The 12,292-nt window shown below is 37.8% G+C and overlaps 1 protein-coding gene and 1 long non-coding RNA gene across 2 annotated transcripts; both read left to right on the top strand.

The window, feature by feature from the left end:
• Window positions 1-7,269: 7,269 nt before the first annotated feature.
• Window positions 7,270-8,937, top strand: LOC110725550. Its single transcript, XR_002512189.1, has 2 exons — window positions 7,270-7,537; window positions 7,657-8,937. It is a non-coding gene; the product is annotated as an uncharacterized LOC110725550 (long non-coding RNA).
• Window positions 8,938-9,699: 762 nt separating this feature from the next.
• Window positions 9,700-11,990, top strand: LOC110725374 (protein SRG1-like). Its single transcript, XM_021904861.1, has 5 exons — window positions 9,700-9,981; window positions 10,204-10,448; window positions 11,026-11,352; window positions 11,567-11,654; window positions 11,931-11,990. Exons 1-5 carry the CDS (start codon window positions 9,700-9,702, stop codon window positions 11,988-11,990), a joined length of 1,002 nt encoding a protein of 333 aa, XP_021760553.1.
• The last annotated feature ends 302 nt before the right edge of the window (window positions 11,991-12,292 follow it).

The raw sequence follows: 12,292 nt of genomic DNA, 5'->3' as shown, positions 1-12,292 counted from the left end.
CATAGAGTGGAGGCCCAAAGGAGCAAGATGAATGAGATCCATGAAGGTTCAAGTGGGAGCTTTTTCTTTATTAGTTTTCTTAGGATTAAGGGGCCATACTATGTCATGTTTTATTTATGCATTAGTAGATTATGCATGTTAGATTTTATTTATGTTGTCTAATGATGCGCTAGAGTTCACTAAATAATCACAACATAATGAATCTAGGTCCCAGTAATATTGAGGTTGCTTTTCCAATTAAAAACCCGATGAAACCTTCGATATTTATGGCAGGTCATGCCTCAGCTGGGTGTCATACTATATCTTAGGGGAGTGGGGGTAAATCACGTTTTACACTTTTAATTGGTTATACTCAACAAGGTTACCTAAAGAGTTTAGAACCTTGAAGCTAATGGTAATAATTAAACATGTGATGGGTAATTATTCAACCAAGAATTACAAAGAGTTGTAATCAATAAAGAGTTTACTCACCTTGAAAATGCAATGTTTGATGGTAGGGCCTCAGTCCGGTTAATTATAGCACAAATAAAGGATCTTGGAATCATTCTATTCAATAGGGATCAATTAAATTGAATGAATGTTTTAAAGTTACCAGTTTTATAATCGCTTATGGTACTTTAAAAGTTTATTAAACATAATTATTGAATTTTGCCTCGTTTGTTTTTGTTTGTAGATGAATAACTTATACGACAACACAATTTTACCAATGAAACTTAACTTAAGGCTGAATCTCAAAAACTTCAGGGAATGGGAAAAGGAGTTGAGAAATGTTCTCACAAGCCATGGGCTTGAATCTCGTTTATACATTCCTGTTAAGAGCAAATACACAGAAAAGTATGGAGCTGAAAGGCATGCTGAAATTGTTTCAGCTGCAGAGAAATTCAGAAAGCTCATTTTAGAATCTATTCCAACTTGTTGGAAAAGAAGATTCAGGTACTATGAGCTAACCATATTGTACAAATGTCTTCGTGCCATCTGTCGAGGTGGCATTGGAGCATTAGGAAGTGGAGGCATAAATGATCAAAATGTAAGAGAGGTCGTTAACTCGATCCCTCATATTTACTATTCCTGGACTGACAGTGTAAGGTATGATGCTTACAATGTTCATTGTAAGATAATGGCTAAAAGATTCATGCCTGTTCAGTCAGTAAGGGCCCATGTAAGGGAATTGATTGAAATGTTCAATCAAATGGATGTCCTTGGGAAACCGATCGATGATGACTCTGCTCATGATATTATTTTGTTCTCACTCCATGATGGTTTTGACATTGTCAAGCTCACTCATAATGATGAGGGATCTTCGGTGACATTGATCAATCTGTTGCTTAACCATGCTGAGGAGTTCCTGAAGAGGAGAGGAAGCGAATGCTTCTTTTGCGGTACTTGGCCATGCCATACACCAGGGTGTCCCCACTATGCACCAGTGAAAACGGAAGGTAAACAGTTACTTGATGTTTTCGTTGTAGAAATTAATCTTACTTCATCTTCCACTTGGGTATTTGATACCGGATGTGGTGCTCATATCGTTAATAACGTGCAGGGCTTGAAAGAAAGTAAGAAGTTAGCAAAAGGGGAAGTAACGCTTCGAGTAGGAAATGGAGCAAAAGTTGATGCACTTGATATTGGAAGCTATCACTTAAGACTTCCCTCTGGACTTATTTTGGTGCTTAATAACTGTTATTATATACCAACAATAACTAAAAACATTATTTCAGTTCCTGTTTTAGATTCTGAAGGATTTTCATTTGAAATAAGAGACAAGTGTTGTTTTATTTCAAAAGAAAGTATGTTATATGCTAACGCCAAATTAATTAATGGTTTGTATGTATTAGAATATACAACCCATGTCTACAATATTGATCATAAAAGGCAGAAAACATATGGTTCAAACCCAACTTACCTATGGCATTGTAGGCTTGGTCACATCAACCAAAAGCGCATCCAGAAATTACACAAGGATGGACTTCTCTCTTCATTTGATTATGAATCATTTGAAAATTGTGAGTCATGCTTGCTTGGGAAAATGACTAAGTCACCCTTCACGGGTATAGGTGAAAGAGCTAGTGATCTTTTTGGACTCATACATACGGATGTGTGTGGACCAATGAGTTCAAAAGCAAGGGGTGGGTTTAACTACTTCATTACTTTTACTAGTGATTTAAGTAGATATGGTTATATCTACTTAATGAAGAACAAATCGGAATCCTTTGAAAAGTTCAAAGAATTCCAGAATGAGGTACAAAACCAACTTGGGAAGACGATTAAAGCATTACGATCAGATCGTGGTGGTGAATATTTAACCCAAGAATTTGATGAACATCTGATTAATTGCGGAATAATTTCACAGTTAACTCCTCCAGGAACGCCACAGTTGAATGGTGTGTTAGAAAGGAGGAACATGACTTTACTTGATACGGTGAGGTCCATGATGAGCTTTACTGATCTTCACATATCATTTTGGGGATATGCATTAGAAGCAGCTGCTAGAATACTAAACAGAAGCCCGTCCAAAGCATTTGAAAAGACTCCATATGAGATGTGGAATGGAAGAGCTCCAAAGTTGTCTTTTCTCAAGATTTGGGGATGTGAAGCCTATGTAAAACGTTTACAAGGTGATAAACTACAACCTAAATCAGACAAGTGTTTCTTTGTGGGCTATCCAAAAGAAACAAAAGGGTATTACTTCTACAATCGCGAAGATAACAAAGTGTTTGTTGCTCGCGATGATGTCTTTCTAGAAAAGGAATTCCTGTCTAGAAAGCCAAGTGGGAGTAAAGTGGTTCTCGAAGAAATTCGAGACGAGCAACAAATGGATGTATAACACCACATTAGAGGCGAGGGCGCATGAGTCGATTAATCATGCGTCGGAGCGAGCTAATTCGACTAGCGAGACTCCTATCGTCCCACTTGAACCTAGTTCATGCGAAAATCTTCAAGGAGTTGGAGAGAATATTTCTATTGTTGCTCCTACCCCACGTAGGTCTGCCAGAATAAAAAACAAACAGTTTGTTGAAGTTCTGATAACTGAGGATTCCGAAATCTTCTTATTGGAGAATGAAGAACCTACAACCTACAAGCAAGCTTTGGCGAGCCCCAACTCAGATAAATGGCTTGAGGCCATGAAGTCTGAAATAGTTTGGACCCTAGTTGACTTGCCTGATGAGGTAAAACCTATTGGTTGCAAATGGATTTACAAAATTAAAACAGACAAGGATGGAAATGCCTACATCCATAAGGCAAGACTGGTTGCGAAAGGATACAGACAGATTCATGGTATTGACTATGATGAGACCTTTTCCCCAGTAGCCATGCTTAAGTCCATTTGGATTCTTCTACCGATTGCTGCATTTTTCAATTACAAAATTTGGCAGATGGATGTCAAAACCTCCTTCTTGAATGGGTTCTTGACGGAGGAAGTGTATATAACACAACCTGAGGGTTTTGAGGATCCAGAAAATCCTAGTAAGGTATGCAAACTTCAGAAATCCATTTATGATTGAAGCAAGCATCCAGGAGTTGGAATCTTCGTTTTGATGAAGCAATCAAACAGTTTGATTTTCTTAAAAGTGAAGAGGAACCTTATGTATACAAGAAGTCTAGTGGGAGCAACATAGTTTTCCTAGTCTTGTATGTAGATGACATACTACTCATGGGAAATGACATACCAATGCTTGAGTCAGTCAAGGAATGGTTGAAGAGTTGTTTTTCCATGAAGGACTTGGGTAACGCCGAGTACATTTTGGGAATCAAGATCCATCGAGACAGGTCTCGAAGGATGATTGGACTAAGTCAAGAGACTTATATTGATAAGGTTCTTGACAGGTTTGAGATGACAAACTCCAAGAGAGGATTTATCCCCATGTCTCATGGCATTACGCTCAATAAATCTCAATGTCCGGTTATGCCGGATGAGATGAGACGTATGGCTATCACTCCTTATGCTTCTGCAATAGGATCGATAATGTATGCCATGATTTGTACGAGGCCGGATGTTGCATTTGCTCTAAGCATGTGTAGCAGGTTTCAGGCAAATCCAGGTGATGCACACTGGACAGCTGCCAAGAACATCCTTAAGTACTTGAGAAGAACGAAAGGAATGCTTCTAGTTTATGGTGGCGAAGATGAGTTGGTTGTCAAAGGTTATACGGATGCGAGTTTCCAAATAGACAGGGATGACTTTAGATCACAGTCTAGGCACATTTTCTGTCTGAATGGAGGAGCAGTGAGCTGGAAGAGTTCGAAGCAAAGCACTATCGCAGACTCTACGACAGAATCAGAGTATTTGGCTGCTGTTGAAGCAGCTAAGGAAGCAGTTTGGATATAGAAATTCCTAACTGAGCTGGATATCGTACCAAGTGCTCAAAAAGGAATTGAATTGTATTGTGACAACAATGGCACCATTGCTCAATCAAAGGAGCCTAGGTCACACTTCAAATCCAAACATGTTGAGAGGAAGTATCACCTCATTCGAGAAATCGTTAACAGAGGAGATGTGAAGATGTGCAAAGTTCATACGGATGAGAATATCGTTGATCCACTTACTAAACCCCTTCCACTACCTAAGCATGAGAAACATGCTAGTGAAGCTGGATTGAAGCAAATGATGTAATTAGAAGTTGTATTTATTTTTGGAGAAAAATAAGTTACATATGTAATACACTCATTTGCAGAATTATGTTTAATCAGAAATTTTATTATTTCTCTTATTTAATGATGGTTTTCAATATTAAATAAAATGTCCAAAATAATTATGGATTGATGGGCTCATCAGGTTGATGACCTGGTGAATGAAACCCCACAGGTGAACAAAATCCATATATTATTTAAGTTCCTAGTTTAGAGTCATTAAATTGGACATAAATGATTTCTAATAATGGACTAGCATGTAAGATTGATTGGATAGCGCAGTTTCATGGGCTATAGGAGCATAGTGAGGCTCGGTCAATCACATGGATATGCATGAATGATGCATGATCGAACTATAGATCTACTTTGAAGTTCAAGTATAGAGCTTCCGGATATATTAGTGGATTCCTTTGACATGAGTGGAACATTTATTTCATTCAATGGATGTTATGGCTGTGGTACACTCAAACGTCTGCCCGTAACTGGAGATTATAAAGGGTGTTTCCCGGTTATTTCAGAAATTGAGTGGGAGCTTTGATTACCACAAGATTGAATTGAGTCTACCTATTTAATTAGGAATATGTCTTGGCCCCTTGAAGAGGGAGAATTCAGAAAATGCATGGCCGTGCTCAAATGGATTACACAGTAACCATTTATTTTTTAATTCTCACTCAGTTTTCAAGAAAAGATTTGTGGACTAATATGATCACGACATGGGATGCAATCATATTATCAAATCGACACACATTGCCTTAAGGAATTTGAATATTGCGCACATGTCTCAGACAAGTGGGAGATTGAAGGAGTTATGTCTTCAATAAGTGCAATAGCTAGATATATCAAGGATCACTATTATGGAGATAATAAGTTCGTTCTCTTGGGGCGTCATCATCTGTTGCTAGACTATGAGAGATGATCTTTGGGCTAGTAAAATAGCCCAAAGCCCGCTAGAATGGATCCTATGAGGTCACACACAAAGGTATTGGGTTAAGCAAGTAAGAGGCCCATTATTGGGCCTTATATGAGTATTTAACTAATCATGAATATGATTGGGCTAGTGTAGTTTGATTGGGATTAGGAATTGGGCTTGGTCATGGACTCTTATTTATGGATATGATCTATAAATAAGATTCATGCCTAGGGTTGTAAAATATAGGAGTCACAATTAACTTACAGTGAATTGTGAATCAAGGCAACCAAGTCCCAAAACCCTCATCTCCCCCTCTCTCTCTCACGGCACCCCTCTCCCCCCCTTGGACTTGCGGCCGTCCACCCCTGTGGTGCTCGCGGTGGTTCGTGACTAGTTCGTTGCTCATACTTCTCCGTAGAAAGTCGATTGAAGAGTTCGATCGCGACTAACTAGCATTAGTGGAGGTCTTAATCCATGCCTGTGGACCAAGTAGAGGAATCACGTTTGAGGTTCTTTGTCTCCCTTGTTCTTGCTCGATTGCTAGTGGAATCACGCTTCAAAGGTATAATTCTTACTCTTTATATGTTATGCATGAGATCCTTGGTTAGGTGCTATATGAATATGATTCATGTTTATTTCCGCTGCGTAGTACCTATATTCCCCTACACTTCCCACCCTAGTTAACTCCATTCCTACCCCAATTAACCCCATTCCCAGCTTTTTGAATAAAAATGGGTAGTTGCTCACAAAAGAGCAAAAAATCAAGTAGTTGTACACAAATATTCCATTCATATACTTCTCTTTTGATTAACATTGATGATTTATACTTATAGATAAAATTTTCATGTACTTAAAATTTAATTTTATTAGATTCATCTCAAACTGTACTTATTTTATATCAAATCTTAAATCTTTACACATTCACAATAAATGTATTAGTGTTTAAAAAAATGCATGTATTGACTAACTTGAAATTAGAATCGTTATAAGCTGGACCTTTCATACAATCTCACTAGTGATACTACGTACATTATCAGTACATATAGTAGATTATTACTAACCCTAACTGCTAGGGAACTAACTTCCTAAGTACACACTAGTCATAGCAATAGCTTATTATACTACTACGTATATGATTACATATTAGTGACATTACTTAGCTTGTAGAAGTTGAAAAACACTCAGCATGTTTAAAAAAATTCAAACAAATTGCCTCACATGTTTTCCCACATTTTATTTTAAGTCGCCACTAGACCTTAATTAAATCGTAATGAAATAAAATTATGAAAATTTTCTATGTATTATTGATCAACTAAGGTTTAATTAATCATATCAGCTTGCCTAAAAAAAAAATATTAAAAAAATATTAAAAAATAAATAAACGTGAGATAGGCGGGTGTACACCGGTCCAAAACCGGACCGGACCTGGACCGGACCTGTTTGGACCGGGGACCTGAATTGGGTAATTATGAGGACCGGGGACCGGACCTGAATTAACAGGTCCGGTTCCGGGCCAGACCTGAAAAATCAGGTCCGGTCCGGGTTTGGACCTGAATGGACCTGTTTTGTGTCTTTTTCGTTTTTTTTTTTTAATACAAAACCTGTTGGACCTGCATATGGACCTGTTTTGTGATTTTTAGACCTGTTGCATAATTTAATAATTACATACAAACCAAAAATACCAAAAATACTTGTGTCCACCGAAAACTACATAAAGTCTATAAAGTCCCGATTCTCAAACACCAAAAATACAAATGAGTCCACCGAAAATACAAATAAGTCCACGAAAACTCATAAAATTACATAATCTTAAGTCATTAAGGTATTTGTGGCCCATATCTTCCATACTTTCAATTTGGGTTTCTGGCAGGAAGCCCTGAGGCATCCATAGTAAGACAACTTCCATCTCTTTGAACTTGTAATCTTTTGGAAACACAGAACAATAAGCAAAGACACGCTTCAAATGATATGGCATATGATGGTAACTCAGCCTGAGAACAGGTAAAACACTGCTCTTCTTCTTCTTCTTCTGTAAAAGACTCCTTATTCAATCTTTTTTTTTTTTTTTTTTTTTTACAAAAACTAGTATCTAATATTCTAACTAGTATTATCGCAATTAGGGAGAAAAGTAAAATTAGCAAGGTAGCAGCACAAACCATATTGTCTAGAATCCCTTGGTGAGAGTGATCATCTTGATCTTGATCTTCCTCCGCCTTTTCCAACTCGTAACGCTGGGCTTCAATTGCGAAATGATCCAAGATATCCTCCATGTCGTAAGCTAAATCTTGGAGATCATTTAGCCATAACTTGACAGGTTTGCTGTGAAACTGCTGCAGCTCAGCATCCTCCAACAGAGCTTCCAACACAGTAAGTTGCGTTTTCCATTTATTGATAGTTTTGGGCAGATCAAATCCGCCAATCAGCTTCAAGAACTTCTTCCCTCCAGTTTACAGCATCTGCTCAAACAACACCTGCAGAAATGCTGACAGAAATGTCTCACCAATGGCCATCCTTGATCAAATCAGCTACTCAGATATGAGAATTTGTTTATTTTGTGCTCTAGGTGTAATAGAGTTGGCCATAAGCAGATACTTTCTCTTTGAATCCTTATATGTCTGTTCCTTTTTTGGTTGACAAGAGTGGGTTATGTAAGTCTGCTATATTGCTTGCCCAGAATCTCTCAAACATGAATATTGGCCTAAAGAGAACTGAAAAATTTAGAACAACCACAGTGAATCTCAAGAGTTTTTTCAAAACCATCGACCCACCTCAACCCCAGAACATTCAATCCAACAAAAGACCCCGTGAGTTTGCTACTCCATCCTTCTCACCTTTGAAAAGGAGGAAATCACAATCGGAACCAACAGTACACATTTAACCTTGCTCCAAATGAATCGAGCCAAACACCAATCCAACCCAATTTCTCAATCCACAAAAAACCCCTACACGCTCCGAAACAGAACCAACATTGCCCTGACTCCTTTCAACCACTCCAAAACCCCCTCCAATCCAAAACACCACCCAGCCACCCCGAAAACCCATCTCCACTCTCGGTGACCCTACCAGCCACCACGAAAACCCCATCTCCACTCCCGACAACCCCATCAACATTCACAATTTTCCATCCAGCCATCCCAAAAACCCCAGCTCACCACCCCAACCCACCCCACCCCACCCCACTGCCACCCCTTAACCCTTAACCCCCACACACCAGAACCGTACCACCGTAACCCCACCATAACCCCACCCCAACCCACCCTACCACACAAATTTTCGCACTAAATTAATCTTAATAATCATAATAAACACAAAATTTTGAACTAAATTTCGCACTTGAACCCTAAACCCTAAACTTCTTAATTCTAATGAACCCTAAACTCAAAAAAACCAAAAAAAAAAAACAGAAATTCGAAAGAGATGAACTAAAAATAAGAAATTCAACATGCAAACATCAAACAATCATTAAAAGCAATTGAAAATTTGAAACAAGAATAAACATATAAATTCTCACACTTAATTTATTATTTCGAATTAAAAATACCAAAATTATAAGCAAATACTTACCAGATATTATCGGTGTGCATCGCCTGAGAGAATGAGGGAGGTGTCGGCAGTGGGCGGTGGCCGGAGCGAGTTGGGACAGCCGGACAGCCGCGTTGAGAAGTTGAGATTGAGGGAGGCTGAGAGTTTGGGCTTAGGGAGTTAGGGTTAGAACTTAAAAATATGAAAGAGATTGAGGGAGGCTCCTGAGAGAATCAGATTTTTTTTTTTTTTTTTTTTTTTTTTTAATTACGATTTCCCGGGTTTCAGGTCCGGACCTGAAAACCCCGGGTTTGGACCGGGTCCGGACCGGGACCGGGAACCTGGATTTTTAAGAACCGGGACCGGACCTGAATCAACAGGTCCGGGTCAGGTCCGGTCCGGTTCAGGTCGGTTCAGGTCCGGTTTCAGGTCCGGGCCAATTTTTGTACACCCCTAGATAGGCCATTAATTAGTTGGTTGTTACTTGTTAACTAGTCTTTCAATCATTTGTATCACTTATGTACATATGAAGACTTCTATGTAAAAAACATATATATATCCAATTTACTATCATCATAATCTAATCATTATCATCTGTATTTTCTAAGTATATTCATCTTAAAACTCTGCAATTAAGCAAAATGGGTGTTTCATCTATTTCTCCTATGAATCTTGCAATACCATCTAAACCAATTCAAGAATTGATCAAATCTACAACAGAAAAAGATGTTCCCGAAACTTACAAAATCCAACAACTTTCAAATATATCAGATGATAATACGAGTAATAATAATCACTCTGAGATCGAATACATGGTGACTCCATCAATCGATCTTGGCCTACTTTCAAATGCATCATCAACCCAACACGAACAAGAACTGCAAAAACTTCGTTCTGTTCTTAATTCATGGGGTTGCTTACAGGTTTGTTTTGATCACTATTAGCCATACCATGTATTTTTCTTCTAGCTGTCATCAGTGATAGAGTTATAATAACATAATCCTGGGCCTCAACCATCAGCTTAAGCTTATGGTATATTCCTGGGCCTCAACCTTCAGCTTAAGCTTTTTCTTCTTCTAGCTGTCAGATTGCTTGCTGTCATCAGAATAATTATTTCACGGCTTGCTGATGTTTTTATATTTCAGCTTATCAATCATGGGTTGGCTAGTTCATTACTAGATAAAATCCGTGAAGTCGGGAAGGAATTCTTTGGTCTACCATTGGAACAAAAACAGAAGCACAACAGAACATTGGACTGGTTTGAAGGTTATGGAGGCGATACAATTTCTGAGTGTCAGAATTACAACTGGAATGATAGACTGCATCTCAGAGTTTACCCTCTTGATCACCGCAATTTCAACTTTTGGCCTGAATATATTCCAAATTTCAGGTGACATTTTCATTTTCTTCGTACAATCATATACTACGAGTATATAATATAGAGAAATATGTGAAAAAGGACTTTTTAAGTAGTCGACTTTTTGTAAAATGATCTTTTAAGTGAAAAGTTGTGAAAAAAGGACCTTTAAAGTTATATTTTGTTTTTAGAGGTATTTGGGTGAGTTTTTTGGATGGTCAACGCTAGAACTCTGACGTTGATTTTCACGTGTTAGTTAAAAAAAATTCCTTCAAATTTTCCTCCTATTCAAACTACCTCTTTCATTTTCCCCCCTGCTCTTTCTTTCTCTACCGAAAATTTTAATTTTTTTATAAGTCACATAGTAACACGTGAAAGTCAATGCCGGAGCTCTGACGTAGGCACCTGAAAAACTTACCCAACGACTCCTAAAAAAATTATAGAACTTAAAAGGTCATTTTTCACAACTTTTCACTTAAAAGGTCCTTTAGAAAAAAGGTGAACACTTAAAAGATCATATTCACAAATTTCTCATATAATGTATGATATAGCACAAAAGTCAAAGCTACATGATGATGATGATAAACATGTATATATGATCATATTGCAGGGAAACATTGGAGGAGTACGCAGTGGAAGTGAGGAGAGTAACAAAATCTCTCTTAAAGGCGATTGCGAAATCAGTGGAGTTGGATGAAGACAGCTTTTTGAAAGAGTGTGGAGATGACGAGGCCATGAACTTGTTCACAAGATTCAATTATTATCCGCCATGTTCAACACCAGAACGCGTTATAGGCCTTAAACCACATTCGGATGGGACAGTCGTTACCATTCTCCAACAAGACAAACAAGTTGAAGGTTTACAAGCTCTCAAAGATGGCCAATGGTTTAAAGTTCCAATTGTTCCTAACACTCTTTTTATCAATATTGGTGACCAGTTGGAGGAACGTACTTTATTTTGATTATGGTTTTTAATTACCGCGATAATAGTCCTTTTATGTTTTAACTAGCTCTATTATAATTTATATTCAAGGCATGTACACGTATTAGGTTGCATAGAAACGGAAAACTCTAACACATACATATATACACATATATACACGTATCAAATAGTACGAAATAATTAAGAAACTGATTAAGAAAATGTGGAGTATGCAGATGATGAGTAATGGCAAACTGAAGAGTGTGGTGCACAAAGTTGTGATTGATAAGGAAAAGGAAAGGATTTCTATTGCTACGGTACGTACTCTACACTTTCACAAAGAGATAGAAATACACAGCCTTAAACGTGAAAAGAATAAATCGAATTACATGTTTTCAAAAAAAAAAAAAAAATCGAATTACATAAATTATTAATTCATGTTCATTTAGCCAAAGAAAACATGACATTAATAGTACGTGTACTTATTTAAACATAGATGTACTCTTTTAATTTATTTATTTTTTACAAAATAAATGGCTAGGATTTTAGACAAACATATTAACACGGTCTATATATCTTTTATGTTATTATAGTCGATTGTAGCCCATGACTACGCTAAAAGCTTCTATGCAAGAAGAGCCGGAATTATGTGAGCTCTTTTCTTCTAATACTATACAAAAGGAGAAAGAGCCATCCCTACAATGAATATTGTTTTGGTGTTTTTGTCCCTTGGGAGAGTTACAACACGAAGACTGATCCGCAGTGAGCTGTACCTGCAAAACAAACGGAGACACCGATTGGGTGGCGCTCCGCCTCCGACGCACAAGTCAGTAACTTGAAACGGAATAGAGAAAACGAAAATTTAGGTGGGTATCTGCTCGGGTTCCAAACTCAGGTCTTTCTCTGATGTAAGAGAATAAGGGTGTAATTAATGATTCAATCTGTCCCCCAAAGT

This window comes from Chenopodium quinoa, unplaced genomic scaffold (genome assembly GCF_001683475.1).
Source record: "Chenopodium quinoa cultivar QQ74 unplaced genomic scaffold, ASM168347v1, whole genome shotgun sequence".
Taxonomy (NCBI): domain Eukaryota; kingdom Viridiplantae; phylum Streptophyta; class Magnoliopsida; order Caryophyllales; family Amaranthaceae; genus Chenopodium; species Chenopodium quinoa.
Note: the sequence above shows the minus strand (reverse complement) of the source record. Positions and strands in the feature narration are given on the sequence as shown.